Source organism: Hoplias malabaricus, chromosome 2, assembly GCF_029633855.1.
Source record: "Hoplias malabaricus isolate fHopMal1 chromosome 2, fHopMal1.hap1, whole genome shotgun sequence".
NCBI lineage: Eukaryota > Metazoa > Chordata > Actinopteri > Characiformes > Erythrinidae > Hoplias > Hoplias malabaricus.
In genome coordinates this window covers 21,279,317-21,303,367 of record NC_089801.1, presented here as the reverse complement: position 1 = coordinate 21,303,367, position 24,051 = coordinate 21,279,317, and the positions used below count along the sequence as shown (strand labels likewise).

General features: G+C 41.9%; 1 protein-coding gene across 1 annotated transcript in view; it reads left to right on the top strand.

Moving 5' to 3' along the window:
* dcc (DCC netrin 1 receptor) overlaps positions 1-24,051 on the top strand; it is a 276,917-nt gene that overhangs the window by 179,037 nt on the left and 73,829 nt on the right. The window contains exons 8-12 of the mRNA XM_066659309.1: positions 8,932-9,088; positions 12,722-12,876; positions 15,164-15,312; positions 15,420-15,558; positions 20,693-20,742. Of these exons, the coding sequence (XP_066515406.1) occupies positions 8,932-9,088; positions 12,722-12,876; positions 15,164-15,312; positions 15,420-15,558; positions 20,693-20,742 (650 nt within the window). The remainder of the gene's footprint in view (positions 1-8,931; positions 9,089-12,721; positions 12,877-15,163; positions 15,313-15,419; positions 15,559-20,692; positions 20,743-24,051) is intronic.

Genomic DNA, 24,051 nt, shown 5'->3' with positions numbered 1-24,051 from the left:
AATTGATCCCATCCATGATAGAATGCCTGTGCACACTCTCTTTTTTGTCATCCGCCCAGCCTGAAGACTAATGTCAGGGGGTGGGAAGAGAGAAAATTGGAAAGAGAATAGATTCACCCCAAGAAAAAGGCTACGGAGCTGTGCTTTTTTTTTTTTTTTTTTTTTTTTTTATGTGCTATGCAGCATTGAGGCTTCCAAAGTGCAGCTTGGGGATAAACTTGGATGCAAAACAATTGGTGGATCCTTGCCAATGTTTCTGTCTATTGTTAGCCATGTAGTGGTGCATTTTGGATAATAACAATAGACTTTTGTTTTGGATAATGGATAACAATAGTGTTCCTGTTACTAAATATAAACCCAAGACACAACCGTGTATGTGCAGAGTCAGTAAGAATTTATTTATTTTATTTTATTTTATTTTATTTTATTTTATTTTATTATTTAGCAATTATATATTAATTTAGCGCAGATGTTTTCTTGTTTACATGTTTACCAAATCATTATTGGTTGAGCGGTTAGAGTCTAGCCTCGCACACATCTTCCTGTTCCCATCAGTTGTGCCAAGCAATTGAGTATTGGCTTAACAGTTAGCGTTAAACATCACACACACATTTCCCCTGCATCAACAGTATTGGTTTAGCAGTTAGCAAATGTGTCACACATCTTCTTTCTCTTTGACTTTACATATAGCTCTCTTACAAAGTTGGGATTCATTTTCATTTCATTGCACTCAAAAAGGACTCCCATCCCCAGCCTCCCAGCACCTCTATCAGGAACGAAGCCAAAGTTTATGTTAGCCAGCAGCAGGGTCCCGCAGGGCAGATTTAACAGCGCTGTTCGGAAGATGGAAAATGTAATCATGCTCTGTCTAGATCTGATAAGGCCCCTTGAGATTAATAGAAGTCTTTTTGCATGGCATTTAATGGCTGGCGGTGGGGTGCCACCCGATATGTCTCCTCCACCGCTCTCTGGATGAATGTGGTGATGGTGCAGCAGGTTTTAAAGCCCAGCCAGAACGGGCATGTAGGCTCTTATTATCACTCCAGGTCTTTGGGCTTGCTTGTTCCTGGGCTGCTGTCAGTTCCTAGTCCATCATTCAGAGAGCTCACAGGACAGTGGAGGTCAAAACTGACCCTTCCAGGCAGAAAGGTTGGTTTCGAATTGTTCCTGTCTTGCATTCAACAATTCTGTGTAGACACAGATCAGGATGAAGCAGCTGCAGATGAATAAATTACTTGTAAATCCACATTGTTGTGACTTGCAGTTTCTCTCAGTCAAACTCTAGCCTTATGTCAGTGTTCAGTTCGGATCACAGTGCCTCTCTAAACAATCAGGTAATGGACCAGTCTGTGCTACTTATTGTATGTAGTTTTGGAACATTTTGGAAACATTTGGGAAATGTATGAACAAGATTTTATGTAAAAATAAAGGGTGATCTTTAAACCCCCAGTTCCATGTTTGCTATAAATGCTCGATTTGATTCTGACACTTAGGTACCTAGGTTACCTAAGTTCTGTTACCTATGTAACAGTGCTAAAATACCATGTTTTGCATGGTAACTACTCTATACTACTCTTTACCTCTTGCTTTTTGGTACCGGGTTAATTTTTCACTCCGAGGTGTAGCCTGTGACATCACAAAACACCATCTCTAGTTTTGGAGTTTTGGAAAACACAGCAAGCGAGGTGATAATGTTATTCATTGTTTACTTATTCGATATTTGTGTGTTTGTATTTTGGGATTGGACACAGCTCCATGCATCAGTTCAGACAGATCAGTAGTGTTTATTTGTTCTTCGTTGCACAGTGTAGTTCTCAATGGAGTCTTTTGTCAGCCACAGATCCTACACTGTGAGAAAACTGGTCTCTGTAGAGGTACCCTCACGAGTAAATTTTGGTACTTTTAGTTAGGCAACATAGTTGTATCTTATTCTATTCTTTTATTATGATGGCAGTTTTAAAAATTGTGTTGATGTCATTGACGTCACCCCAATTCATCTCCAGGACTTCATGTTGTTTGTTGATATGTTGTTCTTTTATTTTACACAGTTCTGTAATGAATTCTGACATGTATGCAGCTGTCCTTCTGGAGAAGATGTACCTGTAGGGAATAAAGCCAGATTTTAAAAACACTGTTGTACCTTTAAAAGTACACAAACACTGTTTGTACCTTTAGGGACCAATAATGTACCTCTACCATAACTTTTCTTCTGAGAGTGTAGGGAAATTTGTACCTCTTCAAAATCACTGTGAAATTTAACAAGCTGCTGGTGAGTCTGGGAGAAAATGTGAGCACTGCTGTAGTGTGGATATCTGTGTTTCATTAAGATTGACAAGTCTCTCAAGCGCTCTGCAAAGTTTACACATCACAGTTTAGTCCCTACTCGGCTCGCAAGGAACCATGAGTGACCAGGTACTAAAACGGATGCAGTTCTCAGTACCAGGTACAGCAAAAAGGCTGAGTAGAGTCAAGTCAGGTGAAGTAGGTACCATGCAATGGAAAGGTGCCATAAGTTGCTAGTATCTTGAACTGAGACAGAGTTGCTGAGGCTTGTTAGACTCTGTGTGTGGCAAAAGGCTGACTGCAGCTTGAAAATAAGCAATGAGTAGAGCAGCCTGCTTTTGATCTTTGATTGTTTCCTGAAATGGAGCAGAAATGCAGGCTGGAGGCCAGCAAAGCTCTGTCCCGTTAGCCTTTCCTTTCCCCCTAAGCATTTTGGCCCTCTGCCCAGGCTCAGAAGAAGTGGACCAGAGGCCTTGGCTGCAGAATTTGTGACTTTGGATCAGGGCTTGCGTTTATGATGCTTCTGTGAGATGCTTGATCAGCTTTCCCCTGTCCATGTAATTGAATCAATTAGCATTAGCATGTCGGAATTAGCATGAGCCTACATCAGCACTCTTATTCTACCATGGCTGATATGTTCAGGGCTACAGATTTTTATAGGAAACCTTTTGCAGAAATTGACAGCAATGATGGTAGGTACCATAGGCCTAATGCGATTAGGAAATTGGTGCCATAAACTTGAAACACAAAGGTTGATGGTTTTTACAAGCCGTTTTACTGGCTAAACTATCCCTGCTCATGAGAAAATAAGTCAGCACCCAGCGTCTGCCGCAGGCCTTTCCTTTCTTTGTCTGTTTTTTTTTTTTTTTTTTTTTTGCCTGCTGATGAACAATAATGAAGCTATTACCGTGAGTGAGGTCCCTGATTAGCTGCATTTAAAGCCTACTAGCCTGCAGTTCCCTCTTGTTGAGGACCAAATTGCCAGTACACATGTCCATCCCTCCCATTTTTAGGAACTGTGGTAACATCTTCAGGCAGATATGATGAAGTAGGGAGAGACATACAAGCTGAAGATGAGCACAAAAGAAGTAATCAGATTTCATGGGAGTGTGACAGCTAGGCTAACAATAGAACTGGGAGGCAGAATGTTAAAGAGAGTGTTGGGAAAAGGAGAGGGTAATGTGTGCCTGGATGTAATTAATGACTAATGGGCTCTTTAACCTGGCAGCACTTAAAGCACTTGAAATTTACCACAGGGCCCTGATAAGAAATGTCTCTTTTTTTTTACCTCTCAAAGTAGGCTAGTCTTGAAATAATACTAGTTGATGGCCAACAGTGTGAGTAAAAGCTTTCCACTTTTTCTTTTACTGTGCAAAATTGTGTGCGTATATGTAAAAAAAAAAAAGCAAGCCAGATATTTGTACATTTTTACATGATTTATTATAAGCCATAGTTCATTTACAATTTAATTTATGAGTTAATTTACCACTGGGGGCACTGTTTTGCTAAATCCATGTGAAATGTGTTATGTATCCAAAAGACAACCACAGAAACAGCACTATGGCCTGCTGTGGGAGATATTAACAGAGGAGATAATTCTGCCACTTCTACATTTTTGAACTTTGAATTAGGCTTAGGGTCAAGTTTAAGTTTATGTTAAGGATGAGGGACATGGTTAAGGTAAGGGGTAGGATTAGGGGAAGGGTTAAGGCTTATTGTTCTTTCTGGGCAGACATCAGAACTTAATGTGTACATCCACATTAAGTTGTAAACATTGTATTACTATATTTTGTGCACATTGTGGGAATCCTGGGTATGGATTTGTGTTGAGACGAGGCTGGCTTTTACCATGATGCTTTTACCATGAGGGCTACCTCCCTCAGCGAATTACAATCTGTAATCCCCTGCGTTGGTTGGTCATGAATTCATTCTAGTTGTCTTCACAGACATCTTGCTAGTGGAAAATGGTGCTTTTCTCTCTTCTTTTTTCTTACTCTTCCTTCCACTCTAGGTTTTTTAAACAGCAGAGAATGGCCTCCACATACCATCAAGCCTTCAGGGTGCTTTGAAATTGCACAGATAGATTAGCACACTACTTTGATGCATACTTTCCTCTGTATATCTGTCATTTTTAGAGCTGAGAATGAGCAATTTCTTACAAAAGAAAACCTCTGTGTTGGTTAGTTATGAAATAATGCTATAATAATATAATAATTTTCTCCACCAAAACCAGATGGTGTATCACCTGGTGCCTTTCTTTCACTCTTTTCTTTGTCATAGCTCCTTCAGGTAAATAAGGAAGAAATGGCCTACTTGTATGCACAAGCGTTCAGGACTAGCTAGATTAGCAGGCTAGTTTGACGCAGGTTTCTTCGCAGTATGTCTGTAATTTGGGTGCAATTAGAGCGTTTTGGCTGACTGGGAGAAACGCTCCAGCCAGTTCTTTGGAGACGATTGCTGGTGGCTTTTTGAAAAACTCTCAGGAAAAAATAGGTAATCCAGCCCATGAGGGCATAATGAGACCGTCACTGGAAAATGCCACAAAGGTTTTAACTTGAGCTCCTGATGTTTTACGAAGGTGTGTGAGAGAGAGAGAGAGAGAGAGAGAGAGAGAGAGAGAGAGAGAGAGAGAGAGAGAGAGAGAGAAGAAAGAGAGAAACATAAAAATGAAGACTGGGTATGTGACAGATATGAAGGATTGTCCGTTCCTGCTGCAGTTCACAGTCTAAAAAGGCCATTTTGCCAAGTGTGCCTTGATTTTGGAGACCTTTAAACACACAGAACTGACCCCTCACCTCACATTCTTCTCTGGAGTTCAGAATTTACTCAGTAGGTTTAGACACAGGGTTAGACACTGTTAGAAGCAGGGTTAGACATAGGGTTGGACACAGAATTAGATACAAGGTTAGAGGAAACGTTAGTTACAGTGTTAGATGCTGGGTTAGACATTATTTTGACGCATCACGTAAGACATACTTCTCTGTTATACCTAATGTATGCTCAATTTATACTTCTGCATCAAACCTTCATAGGCAACGCATCGATGAGAACCCTACACCAAAGCCTAAACCACAGCCTGACACACAACTCTCCAGAAATGTAACTACACTTAGAAATGTTGCTTCGCTTAGACACAGACCACAATGACTGTTATTTGTCAGTAGTCAGACAGACATTCTTTAGGTTGAACTGTAGAAGTACAGAAACATCCACTTCTCCACATACAGAGACCACAGACAGCAGCAAATTCATGGTGAGAGATTTCCTCAAACATGGCGTGGACATCAGGGATGAATACAAAATTTGAGCAAAGAAAGATTTACAAACGTGGGGAAAAATAACTCAATGAAAAGCCGGACCACACAGGAAAATTGTGCCAGCTTTGTGTTTGTTTCTTTCCTGGCACCTCATAAAAACTCTGCTCTGTCCCAAACAACAACCTACCCCCTGAGAAGTGGACTTTAAAGATTCATAAACGTAATTCTACTACACCACTGCATTGTGTACTAGGTAGTATAGAGGAAGATGTTTGAGATTCAGCCCTAGTGGTGACGTGGTGTAACTGCAGAGCGACACACACTGACACAATGGCATAGTCTCTGTGTTGAATCAACACAGAAGTATAAATCCACCTTTACTCAGCAGGGTTAGACACAGAGTTAGACACAGGGTTTAGATGCAAGGTTAGGCAGAGGTTTAAATGCAGGAAAGATTAAATGCAAGGTTAGACATGTTTTAAATGCCCCCTTGCCTAACACGTTATTCTTCGTAATTCAGAGTTAGACAAATAGTTAGATAGAGTGTTAGACGCAGGATTAGACACAGGATTAGATGCAGGTTTAATTGCAAAGGGTAATTACAGTATTAGGATGATGTTTGGACAAAGGTTAGATGCAAGTTTAGACACAAGTTAGATGCAGAGTTAGAAACAGGGCAAGACTAAGTCAGTTGTCCACATCTTAAACAAAACTTCCCCTAAACACCTGCTATAGTCACATTAACATAAACACACATTTATATTCACATTTAATGGTTCAAAGGTTCTTAATGCATAAATAACAGTTTATTTTATCAGTGGAATGATATATTAGTCAGTGTCAGACTTCTTGGCCTTCTTTTTCTGTCCAGTTAGATTTGGTTTCCTATAGAATATTCATCGGAAGAGACAGCAACATTGTGTGTGGTTTTGAGGAGAACGCATCAGTGTGTGTGTGTGTGTGTGTGTGTGTCTGTGTTTGAACCAAATTGTGGGCATGACTCGGCAGCTGCATGTCGTCTGAATCTTGGTGGACATCTTTTCTGACCGCTTCTTTAGTTCAGCCACCATAGGGCTTTGTTTATTTTTCTTCGTCAGGCTTCAGACAGGCTGTGAGTGTTCGTGTGTGTGTGAGTGTGTGTATGTGTGCGCTCATGTGTGCGTGTGTGCGTGTTCACTGGGTCGTAACACTCATTCCCCATGTGAGAGTGTGTGTGCCAGTGTGTGAAGGTAGTGTCTGACATGGAAGTGTCTGGCTGAGCAAGCATCATTGGAGGTGTGAAAAAAGCATCTGGGGGCTTTCCAGCCAACACACACATGCACACACACACACACATGCCACACACCAACCAACAATAAGACATTGACAGTAACATATGGATTGTTATTCTTTAGAGAGTAGGACTTTGTTCTTAAGTGGCCTGTGTCCTTCAGACAAAGTGCTGGACCACAGCTCGATCAAACTTTCTGGTCTGTTATGGACGATCTTGTGTTAGGTTGAGGTTTTGCTGTTGATTTAACCAAGCGAACATTAGCATAGAGCAACTCCAGGGACCTGGAAGTTGTGGGTTCGAGTCTCGCTCCAGGTGACTGTCTGTGAGGAGTGTGGCGTGTTCTCCTGTGTCTGCGTGGGTTTCCTTCGGGTGACTGTCTGTGAGGAGTGTGGTGTGTTCTCTCTGTCTGCATGGGTTTCCTCCGGGTGACTGTCTGTGAGGAGTGTGGCGTGTTCTCCCTGTGTCTGCGTGGGTTTCTTTCGGGTGACTGTCTGTGAGGAGTGTGGTGTGTTCTCTCTGTCTGCATGGGTTTCCTCCGGGTGACTGTCTGTGAGGAGTGTGGTGTGTTCTCCCTGTGTCTGCATGGGTTTCCTCCAGGTGACTGTCTGTGAGGAGTGTGGTGTGTTCTCTCTGTGTCTGCATGGGTTTCCTCCGGGTGCTCCGGTTTCCTCCCACAGTCCAAAAACACACGCTGGTAGGTGGATTGGTGACTCAAAAATGTCCATAGTGTGAGTGTGTGAGTGAATGTGTGAGGGTGTGTTGCCCTGTGAAGAACTGAGTGTGTTCCTGCCTTGCGCCCAGTGATTCCAGATAGGCTCCGGACAATGAATGAATGAACATTAGCATAGCACACTGCAATATGTCTTAACACGTCTTGGCTTAACCATGTGATTAACCATCTCTTAGGCCTTGATTTGCCAAAACTGTGAACTAAGTTCCAGTGATCAGCCACTAAAGGAGACTCTAAGCTTACAGTTAAAGTTAGATTTCCTGGGCTAAGATTAAGCCTAATCTTGGAGTAGATGATCCGGTCACTTCAGTCTGTTGAGTAGTCCATGGCTAACCTTAATGCTTGTCCAGAAATATCTTAAGGATGGACTATAGCTTCGTATTGGACTATATCCTCCTTTCAATGGAAAATCACAACTAAAAATGCAGCGTAGTCCAGGACTAGCTTAATCCTTGTCTAGAAAACCATCCTTCCAATTTTAGGAGGTCAGAAACAAGATTAGAAACTAGAAAATATGAACAGTCAATGGAAGTGAGATCTTTCCTATTGGTCTAGTGGGTTCTTCAGGTCACTACAGATGTAAGAATTGAATAAGTATTGAGCTTGACCACTACATTTCCAAAGGAAAGTTGCTAAAGTCAGGTGCATAGGACAAAGGACCCCATGGTCAGCATCCTTTTCTAGCTGGACAGTACACAGTTGGACACTTCCCCACAGTCCGTCCTTGTTTATTCCCTTTCTCCTCACCAGCTTCTCATTCCACTGTATCAGTGCACTTCACCGCTGGCTTCCCTTCGGAGGGGGGCTACGTGTGAACGCAGCACCTTGTGGGCAAACGCACAGCGCCGTACGTGTTTCAGCATCGCTAATGACCGCATGTTCGTCCAGGCTGTCTGTCCACCCTGCTCGCCTCGTCGCTCTGTCCTCATCCCACTCCTCTGTGCTTCCTCTATGAACTATTGACTACTTTGCCCTGATCTGTGATGAGCGAAGCCTTTGTTTCTAGTCTGTGATCTTTCCTTATCGCTTCTTTCTTTTCTTCTTGGTCTGTCTCTTCTCTCTTTCTCTCTTTTTTCCTCCTCTCTCCTTATCTCTTCATTCCATCGCTCATGCTCCTCTTGTTTCTTTCACCCCCTCCTGAAACCCTGCCCCTCCTTTACCCTCCCTGTCACCACTTTTTTCCACTGTGGTCCTTGCCCTCTTCACCTCGTCCTTTCCCCACCTTTCCTATCCCTTCTCTCCCTTCATTCCCTTGATCCCTTGTTCCTGCCCCTATTTGACTAACCTTGCAGAGGGTACCCCAGCTCTAGCCCCAGTGCCACCCCACCCCTCTGAGCCCCCTGTACCCCGCACTCCTTCTTTGACTTACTCCTCTCCTCCCCCACCAGTTGTCCCGAGCTCAGGCGCCCTCCCCTCCGCCCCCCGTGATGTGGCCCCTGTCCTAGTGTCCAGCCGCTTCGTGCGCCTCGGATGGCGCCCCCCGATGGAGACGCACGGGACCATCCTGACCTACGGCGTCTTCTACTCCCAGGAGGGAATCAACAGGTATGTCCGGTTTAAAGGGGGAGGGGTGTCTTTTTTAAGCTACGAAGATGAAGTGCTCCTGAGGATGACTTCTGAAACAGAACCAGGTACAAGGAGCAGCAGTTAAAGGGCTTACTGCCTTCCAAGGGGAATTAACAGGAGTGCCCTAGTGGTCTTTAAAGGCCCCCTCCAGTGATAATCATGTGTTTGGCCATGTTTGTGGGTCTGTGTGGCGTTGTTTAGATGCTAGAATATGCATCGTGAGTGAAATAAGAGGTCAGGGTCAGGTCAAACTTTAGTTTTCAGAAACATGGATTCAGACATCCAGGGTTTCTAATGTCATAGACCAAAGGAACTAATTCTGTCAATTTAAAAGGTGGGGCTTTCGAGATAAACTCAAGCTACAAGTAAGAAGAGGTGAAGATGTGTATCTCATGTATCTCAACTCTTCTTCAAGGCCTCAGCTCTTGGTGGGAGGGGTGTAGTAGCTTATGTTGTGATGGAATGGAAAGGCTGAATTTACTTGTTTAGAAAAATCTGTATCAAATGTATCAATAACACCATGGCCTGGTGGTTAGGGAACTGGGCGTGTAACCGGAAGGTTGCTGGTTCAATCCCCAGAGCCAGCAGGTCATGACTGAAGTGCCCTTGAGCAAGGTACCTAACCCCCACCTGCTCACTGTGTGCTTACTGCCCACTAGTGCATGTGTAAATGTAAGTTTCACTGCATGGATTGGGTTAAATGTGGAAAATAAATTCCTCTGTGTGCAAACACAGTGGCAAATAAATTTATACTAATTCTAAAAAATTCTAAGAAAAAAAAAAAATCTAAAACAACATTGACAAACATCACATGTAACACTGAGTACATTTATAGCCCCCAGAGGGTTAATCGATGACTGGAGGGGGGCTTTCAAGGACTAAAATTATGATTAAAGGCTACTTAAGCCCTAAAAGGCCACAGAGTCAGAGTGACTCAGGATTGCTTCAGTATGGTTTTCTTTGGTCTTGGGTTATTTTCTCTTGTCAACATTATGACATAACAGACCTTACTTTCCCAGGATTACACAATGTCAGAAAAACTGTGTGTGTGTTGCCCTGTAAAGCACTCAATGATTCCAGGTAGGATCTGGACCCACCGTGACCCTGAACTCGATAAGGGTTACAGACAATGAATGAATTAATGAATAATTTCAAAGATTTGGGAAATATTCCCTTAGTTGAATTATTCAAATCACACTCAAACCTGTGACACATTCTTCTGTCCATTCAAATGTATAAACACACATTGCTTTGCTAAAATAGTTCTAGCACCTTGTTCAAAACTTAGACCTCTCTGTATGTGACATTTACCATTTTAACCCTTAGAAGCCATGCCTTTGACATTATTTGATCATGCAGAATTATCAGAGCCTAGTAAATGCTTACTTAAATGTGGACTATGATGCTAATTCTCCAATCATCTTCCATTGCTCATTAACTAAATTAACCTTGTAGCTCCAGCATGAAACCAAATGAGCTTTGGACACCAGACATGATTTGGCTGATTAAACATATATTTATGGATGAAGGCGGAAGTTTAAGGAGCTTGTACTCTATTATACGAACAACCACCCCCAACCCCGCAGTGAAACAAGTTTCCCCAAAAACAACAGATGAGAAGAAGTTAGGGGAAAACAATAAGCTCATAATTAACAGAACGAAGCCACCACCGATAAATCTCGCACAGACAGAGAGCTATGACTCAGCATTGTTTCCAATAAGCCTTTGTCCACATGAGAGATCTGACCCCCCGACAGGCCTCGGAGAAGATAATTACAGCTGTCCACTAAAGACCAGCTGTTAGGTTTCAGGGAGATGAGAAATGAAAGCTTTCGAGTATATAATATAATACCCAGTGTCAATCAGATCTAATAAATACATTCATAAATAATTTTAATAATCCGCGGCAGAAGCACTGGGTGTTTCCTTTCACTTTGCCTTTCAGTGATATGATATATGTTCCCTGTTAGATAAAAAAAGAAAGTTATGAGGTCAATTTTAAAAATCAGTTTGTAGAAATGCCCTCTTCAGGAGGTGTTTCTGCATCGGTACCAAAGACCCCCAATAGAGTTCAGCCCCTCCACGACCTTGACCAGGATAAAGCAGTTACAGGCACTGAATATATGAATGGATTTTAAAAATTTATGTGTTTAAGAATTGCCTCTTTCTCCATACAGAGGCAGTCAAAAATTTGGGCACGTCCATTTGACCATTAATCACTTTGAAAGATTCTCTGAATCAGAAGCTTATGCTCCAATGCAGGGGAAATGCATAAAAACTAAACCCCAAAAAAAGATTTTAAAATATATGTTGATATTTTTATACAAAAAAAAAAAAAAATACAGAATGACATAGGTTTTTTACATGAGTGGTTTCCTTAAATATTTCATACCCTACTTTTTTTTTTCCTTATTGTAAGATAGAGTAAAATATAGATATAGTCCCTCTTTCACATATGATGTCATCAACACTGGGAGAGTGAGGACAAGCACAGGCTTCCTCTGAGACATGTGATGTCAACCAATACCTGATAAAGCAACGTCACCCGGACACCCCAACGCACCGGAGGAGAACGCCAGATCCCCAGGTTCTCTGTTAGGGCTCCTAGCCTCGGTTGGCTGAGGTATTACTGGGGATGAAACCAGGGACTGGACCATCAACCACCTGATGACAGAACCAACACTTAGACAACTATATCACTTGAGAGCCCTCGGTTTTGTTTTATTTTCATGTACCATGATTCTGTAAATACTCTCTAAGGTCTGGGCATTTAAGTGTATTTTACTATTTCAACAATATTATGGTTTTTATCTGTTCTTTTGAACATATCTTAGGAAGGTGTGTTCAGTCCCGCGTTGAGACCAAGCTGTCTGTTTACTGTGGGCTGCCTAAGTCTGAAGACATGGGATTAAACAAGCTGTTCTGATCCTGCTTCTTTTCTGACCTCAAGTGTGGGGACTTTAGAATCGCCCCACCCCCTTGTCTGAGTCTGTCCAATCACAGCACTGGACCCACGTTTATGTGAGAGCACACAGATGAGGTTAAATGCAGCAAAACAAACACAACGAGTGAGGATGGGGTGAACAGCGAGCGGCTCATTTTCATTTAAAGGGACAGGCGCTGAAAGCGACCCTTCTGAATAGTGGAGAGGGGGAGAATGCCGTAGGGTTTGATCTTTGTGAGAATTTGACAGAAGCAATCACAGATATTTCACTAAGAACCAGAACTGTGTTCCCTCGTGGACAAGGGAGGAATATACCCCTTTTTAGAATCTCGCTGAACCTGAGAAAGTACATTTACTATGTATATTTCAACTCTGTGTGTCCAAACTTTTAACTGGTGCAGTGTGACCTCTGTTTTACTGCCCATTCCTATGGTCAGTGTTATATTAGCTTCTCTTTACGGCTCCCTTGAAGCCTGTTTTATTCTGAGTGTGTACCTGGTGGTCATGTGGTATGTCTCAACTCAGGGCTGAACTCACGAGGTGTTCTAAGGCCATAGTGTTTACACCTTGCCTGAAGGGGTCTTAAAGGGGGGTCTTTTAATTCCTACTCATCCTACTCAGAGCCTTTTGTTTTGATTTGTTTTGTTCTGTTTTATTCTCTTGTACAGAGAGCGCTCAGTAAACGTGTCTGAGCCAGAGAGCGTCCAGCTTACGGTCAACAATCTGAAGCCTGAGGCTGTGTACACCTTCAGAGTGGTGGCCTACAACGAGCTGGGCCCCGGAGAGAGCTCAGAACCAATCCGACTGACCACACAGCAAGAGCGTGAGTTAACAGCACCAGCACTGGACAGGGTCACTGCAAAGAGCCAAACTAAACATGCTAACATGGCTATTTCTGGATAGAAATAGCAAGCCAACACTTATTAGCACATATATGCTAATTCTGCAATAGCTAGCCCAGGCTGTTTGGTTAATTGGCTCAGTGAAATTAGCCAACAGTTAGTATAATGCTAGTGATACCTGAATGGAAGCTATGTATAAAATAGCTGAAGATGTCATGCTCATAGGAGTTTAGCTTTTATTCCAAATTAGCCAAACCTGCTAAAATGGCTGACTTAAAATAGATATAATCAGTTAAAGCGGGACCATTGATTCAGTGTAAGTTGATGGACAGCTGGTCAGCACAGAGGTGTGATGGGTCATTGCCACACAGCTCCTTTAAATGGACTTGCATAAGCCTCCTGAAAGGTTCCTGGTATTGGCTTCCATTATCGACCTTTAAGTGTCGACGGCAGCATTCAGACCCCAGCTTCTCACCTTTCTAATGAGCCTCGGCGGAGATGTTGAACAGACTGACCTTTTCTCAAAGCTGCCGGACCACGTCTCCGCCTATAGTTCTCCGCCTGTCCAAACACAGAGGAACACACACGTCCATACAGAGGGAACACACTCCGGGGAAGAGGGAAACAAACGTCTGAAAGATGAGAGGGAATTTGCTGAAGGTTCGGAAAGGACCCTCTGGTCAGTGATTGAATCATGGGTCATTATTGTCTGCTCAGGAGTGTCCACTAATAGTTGGACGCAATGGAGCAGGGTCCTATTATAGGGAACAGAAAAGGTGCCTAATCCCTATTCCCTTGATTAAGAAATGTGACGTACTGCGGTGTGAGCAAGGCAGTTTGGGATGCCGCAATTGTCCATTTCCAACAAAAAAGAACAAAAACGCCCCTAAAGTCCAGATTAGGGCAGTGTTGAATATGTGCGTTTATTAACTCTGTGAACAGAGTGATGCAGCTTTAGCTCGGTCCACTCAGGAGCAGACAACTGACCTTCAACTGACCAGGCCAAAGCCCTTCTACCTTGTAGCTCCATTAGACACCGACGCAGAGAAACAGCTGAATGTCTTTTCTTTATTTTCCTTCCTGTTCTATCGTTACACTTATATAGCGCCTTTCTAGATACCCAAGGACGCTTTACAATTCACACTGCTCAGAACGCTCAATTCACACACACACACTGGCGAGAAGCGGCAGCCAAACGCGCACAGTGTACTCTCGACCAGGAACGACCGTCCACCTGGAGGACTGCATCGGGCACTAGGGTTTCACCCAGGATAGAGTGCCAATCCATATCTGGGCACACTCACACTCATTCACTCACACAGCAGGACAGTTATTAGACAGAAGCCAATACACCTACCCTCCATGTTTTTGACTGTGGGAGGAAACCGGAGACCCCGGAGGAAACCCACGCAGACACGGGGAGAACATGGAAACTCCACCCAGATGGGACTTGAACCCAAGATCCCAGCACTGGGAGGCGAACGTGCTAACCACTAAGCCACCGTGCCGCTGTTGTTCTTTTCTCTTTTACTTAAAACAATCTTTTAATACATTTTCATTTACGCTTATGGTATTTGGCAGACGTCCTTATCCAGAGAGACTTACAAGGTTACTGGTATTACAGGTAGGCCAACGCAGTGTTAGGAGTCTTGCCCAAGGTCTCTTATTGGTGTAGCACAGACTGGTTGCCCAGACCTGGAATCGAACGCAGTTAACACTGTACCACACCAAACAATTATTTCTCATTCCCACGTTCCTTCATTCTTCTCTCTCTAACTTCACCTTTCTGTCATTAGATATTTGTTGTTACCTTTTATTTTATTTTCTTTTGTTCCATTTTCCTTCTTTCTTCTGTTTTCTTTCATTTTCATACATCTCTTTGAATCTTTTATTTTTTCTTTCAAACTATTTATTTCTATCTTTCTTTTTCTTTCATTCTTTCTTACTCATATTTTTCTCTATGAATGTCTCACTTTTTTCTTTTTATCTTTCTCACACTTTTACCTGCAACTATTTTTTCTCTTTCTTTCTCTCATTTTTCTTAATTTCTTCACTTCTTTCTTTTTCTGTCTTTCTTTTTTCTTTCTTTCTTACTCATTTTTTCTCTTAAAATTTCTTACTTGTTTCTTTCTTTCTTTCTTTCATTCTTTCTGTCTTTTGTCTTTAACTCAAATTCTCTCTCTCTCTCTCTCTCTCTCTCTCTCTCTCTCTCTCTCTCTCTCTCTCTCTCTCTCTCTCTCTCTCTCTCTCTCTCTGTGTATGGAGTAGTTCAGGTTCCGGGTCCTGTTCTGAATCTCCAGACAGAGGCTGTGTCCCCCTCTTCTATCCAGTCTTCCTGGGACCCTCCAGCATACACTAACGGCCCCCTGCAGGGCTACAGACTGCTCTGGACTGAGACATCCACCGGAAAAGAGCAGGTAAGAATGTAAAAAAGGGCAAATGTAGTAAACAATCAGTGTTATCTCCAGATCACTAGGGGTCAGTGTAATGGTAATTTCTTAATTATTATTATTAATATCATCAGAGTGTGGAGGTGCTTGGTCAGAGCTACAGGATGGAGGGTCTGAAGAAGTTTACGGAGTATTCTCTGCGTGTACTGGCACTCAATCACCATGGACCTGGAATCAGCACCGAGGACATGCTCATCACCACCCTGTCAGATGGTAAAGACCCCTGTGTTTACCCCCTTTACCTTCATTTACCCCCTCCTCCTTTACTTTTACAGCTCCAGGCATTCGGTAGATGCCCCTACACAGAGCAATTCCAGTCTAGTTACAGAGGTAAATGAATGTTGTGTCGGGAATCCTATTAACGTAGTAGCTACCTGAGCAGGGAACTGAACCCTAGTCACTCTGTAGGGTCTTACATTGTAACCCACTACACTACACCAACCACTTCACCAGCATTTACCACCACCTCCAGCAAAACCACCATTTACTCCCTGGAAATGGACACAGTGACCACTCCGTGCTCAGGGCCCTGGACTCATGTCCTGGAGCTAGAGAACCCCAGCTTTGGAGAACCCCAACTTGCAAATAGATATTTTCAGAGAACCCATATTGAGATATCCTCAGAGAGCCCCAGTTTGAAGATGTCTCCAGAGAACCCTAGTATGAAGATGTTTTCAGAGACCCCAACTTGCATTTGTCTTCAGAGAACTCAGATTCCAGATATCTCCAGAGAACCCCACCTTGCAGATGTCCTCATATATCTCAGCTTCCAGATGTTTTCAGAGAACTCCAGCTTGTAGATGTCTCCAGAGTACCCCAACTTGCAGTTGTCTTCAGAGAACCCAGGTTCCAGATATTACCAGAGAACCCAACTTGCAGATGTCTTCAGAGAACCCAGGTTCCAGATATCCCCAACGAACCCAACTTGCAGATGTCTTCATGGAACCCAGGTTCCAGATATATCCAGAGAGCCCAACTTGCAGATGTCTTCAAAGAACCCAGGTTCCAGATATCTCCAGAAAACCCCAGCAACGTATGGATTACACACTTAGAGCCTGATACCAGGTTGCTTTTTTGACCACCGCAGAACCCTAGCATTGAACGGTCATCTCTTCTGAAATACCTCCTGAATTTACTGGACATGCTAACCCATGTGTCCACATCTTCTCCGTCATGTTTGAGAGCGGTCAAGAATTCATGGAATTCTGTAAATATTTACTTCATGCATCAGGATCCATCTGCGGCTAATGGACTAATTTATCCCTCATTAAAGGATGTCTGGTTACATTTGCTCCTCGTGGCTTAGTCACGTCTTCCGTGGAATCAATTTCGCACCATGTCACTCAACTCTGGCAGGACGCCGCCACGTGAAGGAGACGGATTTGACTTGATGGAGGTGTCAGTGCATCTCCATTAAGAATCTTCCATCAACGTTCCATTTGAATTCTGTTAGACCGGAGAGAACATCTCTCATTCATTTCTCAATCCTTCACTTCTTCACTGTTTGTGTCCAGGTTTTACGGACAAGACTATTCCAAAAGGGGAAGATTCCAGATTTTTCCCTGTTGGTTTTCAGGGAATTGCCGAGTTGTATTCTGTAATTGGGAAAGTAATCACAAGAGCAAGTCTTTTGGGGATTGTCAGTGGTCCAAGGTTTGAACATCTACCTATACCACCTGAAGACTGTCCATCGCTCTGACACAGTTTCAAATTGCAGCTCAAATCTGGAAACACTGCTGACTACTCTCCAGTTTTAAGGAAATGTTTAGTGTTACTTCAGAAACTTTAAACTACCTCACACATCCAGGTTTACAGTTATAGCCATCTACTGCTTCAGAATATATCAACCTAATGCTGTCTTATTCATCACTGGTCGGTTCCTTGTCACAGGACCACAGTTGACCAGACCTTGTTTAGCAGGTGATTCATTCCCAGGACAGTCGTGACTGGGTAGAACTGGCTAGAATCTGACCACTGAGCCATAGGAAGGGTAATCACTTCCAGATAAACACCAGCAAGGCAGAGCCAAGTGGGAAATGGTCAATATGTTTATCTGGACACTAATGCCTACGACTGAAAATTATCTGAACTTCATCCGGTCTTTGACTGGACAATAAAGAGCCTGTTGGATGTCCAGCCGGTTCTCCGGAGCTTTCTGAAACAAGCGATTGCCCGAGGTATTAACCTGAGGATTATGTTGTCCACCGATTGTCAAAGATTCAATTGTTGGACGCTTATCATCACTGTCCAGTCGGTCAGGACTTAATGAGGTCTTAGATGTGTCCCTAATTTGAGAGAGAGAGAGAGAGAGAAAGAGAGAGAGAGAGGAAGAGAGAGAGAGAGAGATGAGGAATAGGGGATGGATTGATACTCTTCGAGAGAGAGAGAGATGTGAAAAAAGACCAAATGGAGTGATAGAGTGATAGAGAGCTGAAGAAAGAAGACAGCAGCATGAGCAGAATGTTGAGTGTGACTCTCCTCTCACTCTCTACCTCACCCTTAACTCCACACACAAACACAGAGGCACTGAGAATGTTCATCTCTCTCTCTCTCTCTCTCTCTCTCTCTCTCTCTCTCTCTCTCTCTCTCTCTCTCTCTCTCTCTCTCTCTCTCTCAAGCAAGGCAGCAATCTGTATATTGGGACGTACCCTGTGAGGTTTTTTGGTTCAGTGGTGGCTCTGGTTCTTGTGCAGTGTACTTACAGAGCTGACTATGTAGGCAGTAGCAAAGCAGCCCAGTAAATACTGGGACGGTGGCCGGTGAGTGTTGTTTGAGCCTGGTCTGTGTCCCACTGTCTCTTTGTGTTACCTTCACAGCCACAGAGTGCTCTCAGAGGCCGCGGGAATTTATTGTCTGTCAGCTTCCATTAGCCTCCGCTGCAGAACACTTCAAATGAGCCGCGAGACCAGCCCCTCCATTTCCTGCTTAATTAAAGCCCCTTCGTGTCGCACTAATGAAATTGTGCCATGCCACATCTTCCTCTCTCTTCTTCTTTCTTACCCTTTTTTTGTTAATTCTTTTCTCATTTTCTCTCTCATTCTCTGACTCCCTTTCTTTAGTTCTGTTCTCTCTCTCTCTCTCTCTCTCTCTCTCTCTCTCTCTCTCTCTCTTTTTTTTTTTCTTTCACACTCACACACACATTCAACTCGTGTTGAATTATAGAAACCAGTCAAAGCTGAAGCTGATAGAAGTGTGTGTGTGAGGTGTGTTCTGACATTAACATCACTTCAAGAGGACGTCAGTTTGGAACACTTCCTAACTGTGTCTGCAAACATGATGCCCACACACTGGCCACTTTAACGGAAACATTAACTTATGCTTGTATTGACTGGCCATTTTCATAGAAACGTTGTACCTTATTTCCACTGTCAAGCTCCATGATGCCAGAAGCCCTCATTCAATACTTCATTCCAATGGGCATTGCTCCATACCTCTACTCTGTATCTTACAGGTCGTGGGCCCACATGATTTTCCCATGTTGCCTGTTTGGGCTGAGATCGACCTTGTTACGTGGGCTGCCCAGTCACCAGGTGGGGTTCGGTGGTTGGGGCATTTGGTAAGGATGCTTCTGGGATGCCTCCCACTGGAGGTATGCCAGGCACGTCCAAGTGGGAGGAGGCCCCAGGGTAGACCCAGGAAACGCTGGACGGATTATATATCCCAGCTGGCCTGGGAACACCTGGAGATCCCCCAGGAGAGGCTGGGTGAAACTGCAGGGGACAGAGATGCCTGGGCTTCTTTGCTCACCCTGAAATGATGATGACTCTGCATTATTCCTAATATACACTTAATAAACAAAGATAAACACTAAAAATAATAACACATGCTAAAACTGTGCACAAACAAAGGGCTTTTCAATAATGTGTCTGGTGTTGATAATGTATGAGTGATTGAGCATGATATGGACTGAAAATTGTGAAGAGCATTTTTGTAGTAAACACACTTCCACAGATTGATCCGTATTGATGTCTGTGAAATGCATCTAGAGGCTGATAACCTGGGGGTCTTTACAAAGGGTATTTGCATTAATGTTTATGATAAGTTATCTTGTGTAAGGTAATTTGATAATTGATTACCAATACCTGGCCTAATCACTCAGGCTTTCTAGTCGTATTCGAAGTGTATCAGTCTTTGATGGTCCCTCAGGCAAAAGGCTAATTCAATAACAGATTTAACAACATGTCCCCAGTGACTAGTCAGGTATCCATACGGTATGACGACATACACACACAGGGCAGAGTGCCTTTTTGTTGTTTCAGTCCAGTTCCAAGAAAGATTAAAAATTCAAGTACCAATATCTATTGGGTCATAATGTATCATTATAATACCTACACTGATACATTAATAGTATAAACATGGGCTGGTCATGAAAAGCAAAACCTTAGGTTTTTTAAGGAAATAGATACAAAAGATGAAACAAGGAAGCTGTTGATGTTCTCTGAGCATTTGATTAGTTCAGAGCTCCAGAGTCTAGATCACAACATTTCCAAAATGTTGATTATTTGGACAAATCAGAATATACAACCAACTTCTAAAGCGGAACTTTTTAAATGTTATAGCATAAGTGTCTCTGCAGTTGGGACCAAATCTGTTTTTTGTTGTTGTTGTTGTTTGTTTTGTTTTTTATTACCTATTCTTTCATTTTAGCTCATGATTTTTTTTTCTTTGATCCTGAATATTTTGGGGTCTGACCTCCACCAAGTCTATGATTGGTGGATATCATATTTGTTGTTCAGTCATTAAAAGGTCTGCTGGCGAATTGGTAACAATGTAGTCACATGTTAATATTTACGTTAATGTTTATGTCCATGTTCTATATGAACAAGCTCTCCAAAGATGGAAACTTTAATTTTATTGTATTTATACTTTATTCCAAGTAATTTTGGAGAGCTTCTATTGGTCCATTCATCATGGAATTTTTGCATAATGTGAGGTACAGTTGTTGAGTTCAAATGATGTAGTAAACTAAAAAAAATGTTCTTTGAACAATGATGATATGTCAACATCCTACAACTTCTAATCTTCTGGTGCTTAGCGTTAGGTTTAGGGACTAGGTTTACATTAGGGTTAGGGTTATAGTTTTGGTTATTGTCAGGGTTAGACTCAGGGATGAAACTTTTAACACTGGGTGAGCATCAGAAATCCACATGTACAACCAAGTAGTGCGAACTACATTTCATGCACATTGTATGAACCCTGGGAATGGTGTGTACATGTACGCATTGCCATTGCAGCCATAGAACTACTGCCTTCAGGGCATCATTTTTTGAAGGTGTAGCTGATCTATAAAAACAAGGCAAGACGTTCTCTTAATCCTTATCAGTGTTTCTTTTTTATTTCTCTACAGTTCCAAGTGCTCCTCCCCAGAACATCTCTCTTGAAGTGATCTACTCACGGGTGAGTACAGGCGAGCAACTATTAATATATGTATGTGTATGTGTGAGATTGAGAGAGAGAGAGAGAGAGAGAGTCATGTTCTACTCCTCACCCCTCAGGCTGTTTCAGATACGTGTGCTGTTAAAAGCAATAAAGTTACCAAAGCTCTTTCAGATCAGTCTGCAGCTGGGTTTTATACAAAAGGTAGGGAGGATCAGAGGAGACATACCGCTGTGTGATGGTCTCTAATGGTCTAACATTAAAGAGAAGAAGCAGCTCTAATGGTGACAGAAGTGGGCTAACACAACAGAGTCTTTGGCTGCAAGGCGAAGAGTAAAGCAAGGTCTCTGGGCCTGTTGGAAGTGTGTTTGTTTATGTGTCACTCTGTGTTTGTGTACAGAGACTGGATTATGGTGGATTAGGTTTTTAATTCTTTTGAGCACCTCCAGATCAGCCTGGTGCTAAGCTTCCTGTCCGCTGGAGACTGCCGGACTACGTCAGCATTTCATCATTTTGTCATCTTGTGTGAAATTACAGAGCTCAAGCTTCACTTTCAGGAAGGCAGAAAGTGAGCGAAAAGCCAGAGTCAGGTGATGACATTAATTAAAGAAACATCAGCAGACTACATGTGTAGTTTGTGTACGGCTTTAGTGATTAGAGGGCTGAGAACTTGCAGATGATAAGGCCCATGACTGTGGTGAAGTCTGCAAGTCATACGGATTTGGGCTCACTAAAACAGATAAAAAATAACCAGGCCTGGGGTGTAATGGCTTAAGTCTACATTGGTGTTAATCTCCAGTTGGGAAAAAAATTAGATGTGTCCCAGTTCATAAAAAAAAAAAAAAAAACAACAACAAAAAAAAAAACATGGTAACACTATCTATGAAACCTGTATTTACACGCTTTATAAGTGAAGTTATAACTCTTGTAATGCTTTGTAATTATACTTATAAACTCCAGTAATGCCTCATAAGTCTCTTAAGTCACTATGCTTTCAAATGGGTAATGACAGGTGCATAATAAATTACCAATTTTAAACACATCATATTTACATCAAGTTTAAAATGCTGTCATTGAGAGTAAAGTTATTGTCCTTTTTTAATATAATAGATAATAAGATAAATTGTCCATTACTTCACTTGAAGCACAGTAAGGGCATTTTAAACACTCATGATGTATTTATAATTGCTAATACATATTGTGGGGGTTTTATAATTATACACAATCAATATTCATTTAAAAGGCATTATAAAGTACAAGTGACATTTGTGTTAAAAAATAATCTGAGGCATTATTTGAGTTTCTAAGTATGCTTACAAAGCTTTATTACCAAGTTACAAAGCATTATAACCATATTTATAAAGGCCTATAAGCCTTTGTATGTATAATGTGCAATATTTAATAAAATACTGTATGATATTAAAACAATATCATATGAAATATTCCAGTCCACCAATGCACAATATTCCATGTACAATACAAGAGTTTTTGATATTTCTTATAATTATAATTATTTTTTTTATTTTTTTTGCACTCTGTTATTTATTGTATTATATTATAAATACAGGCTTCATAGTAAGTGTTACCATAAACACTAATCCTATAGACTAATGAACGGTAAATCTTTTCAAATGTCTCAGAAGTTTCAAGATTGATCATCATGCACATGGGCACTAACATAATATTGCACATCCCACAGAAACTCTAGTCTAAGTTTAGCTCTAAGAATTATTTTAAAAAGAGAATTAATTTTATTTTGTGAAAATTTAAGGGCAGATGTGGCCTAAAGTTTAGAAAAGTGTATTTGAGACTCAACCTGATTGGCAGAATATAGAAGAAGTAGAGGAAAATGAAGGTCTGGCACTTTCTCCTCCCTCAACATGTATGGCTGACGTGCCCCTTGGAGACATCTAACCCGTAACTGCTTCATCGGCTCAGTGGCTGGCTGAGCACCGCGCTGCAAGTTTGTGCTCGCAGCTCCTAGAGTGTGTTAATTTTAATTAATTAAATAATTCTTAATATATTACTTCTTATAATAATAATTATTATTATTGTTATTATTATTATTATTATTATTATTATTATTATTATTATTATTATATGACTGTGGCATACCATAGATATGTACAACTATGTCCTATTTTCACTTTCATAATATAAAGCAGCAATGACGTTGATATGACGGGAATGTGATAGTGACGATATTATGTTGAGCCAGGTTCATTGTGGATAATTTTATAGATTACCTTTTACACACAGATGCTAGCAGGATGCAATGCTGCTGAAGAAGCATCTGCCTCTTCTCCATGCTCATGTGGGACAGCTGCAGTCAGAATCAGGACAGAACCATCAATTATCAGCCCCAAGACAGCAATTAGCAGAAGCTCTGTTAATCAACTGCATGATGAGCTGTTTTCAGACAATGTGTTGGAAATTAACACGATCACATGATGTTGACTGTAAAACATGTCATCAGCAGGGTCCTTGGCTAATGCTCTTCAGGAGACTTAAGACTTTTGGCATTGGACGTTATAAGAATGTTTTGCAGGAGCTGGAGGTGCAGGGTATTGGGTAGTGGTTGCTCAGGCTACAATGTGCATGCTAATACGTAGTCTGTAATTGAACTAGCTCATGGCTAATCACCCTTTGAAGTCTTATTACTGCGGACAATACAGGAATGAGTAGATTCTGTCTGAAATGAACAATTGTGGAATGGGTTATTAGCTAATGCTCTTTAGAAGATGTTAGAAGAGTTGCAGCAATGATCTGCAGAGTGCTTTTCAAAATTGTCTTAGAAATAGAGGACACAGAAACAGCATGAGTCAATCAAAGGGTCTTCATATTAGCATTAGCATACGTCATTGAGCAGAACACATAACTGGATGAGTACTTGGGTAATGCTAATCAGGCAATGGTGGCAGGTGTTGCATGAATGACTTGCTAAAGGATGACTGTTTTAGCTTTAGTGTGTTTGGATTTATGGCTGGAGGTATCACTACAACACAGCTGCAGGGGCTTGAAGTCCCTGGGTCACTATTGGCCCTTTTCCACAAAAGGAACCAGGGATAAATGGATAGCATTTGGAAAAAGTCATGGTTAATCCACTGTTCCACTCGAACAGCAGGTTCAGATGATAGTGATATGATACCTGTGTTGTAAATGAGTTCTGAGCAATTCTACTGAACTTGTGAACAGCAGAGAAAAGTAGCCAATACACTTAATGTCACAGTGACCGAGACAACAAACAAATGGGGCACCTTCCTGGGTTTTTTCTTTTAATTTTTATTCATCTTATTGCACATCCCACAGGGCTTCTGGCCTTTGCTGCAG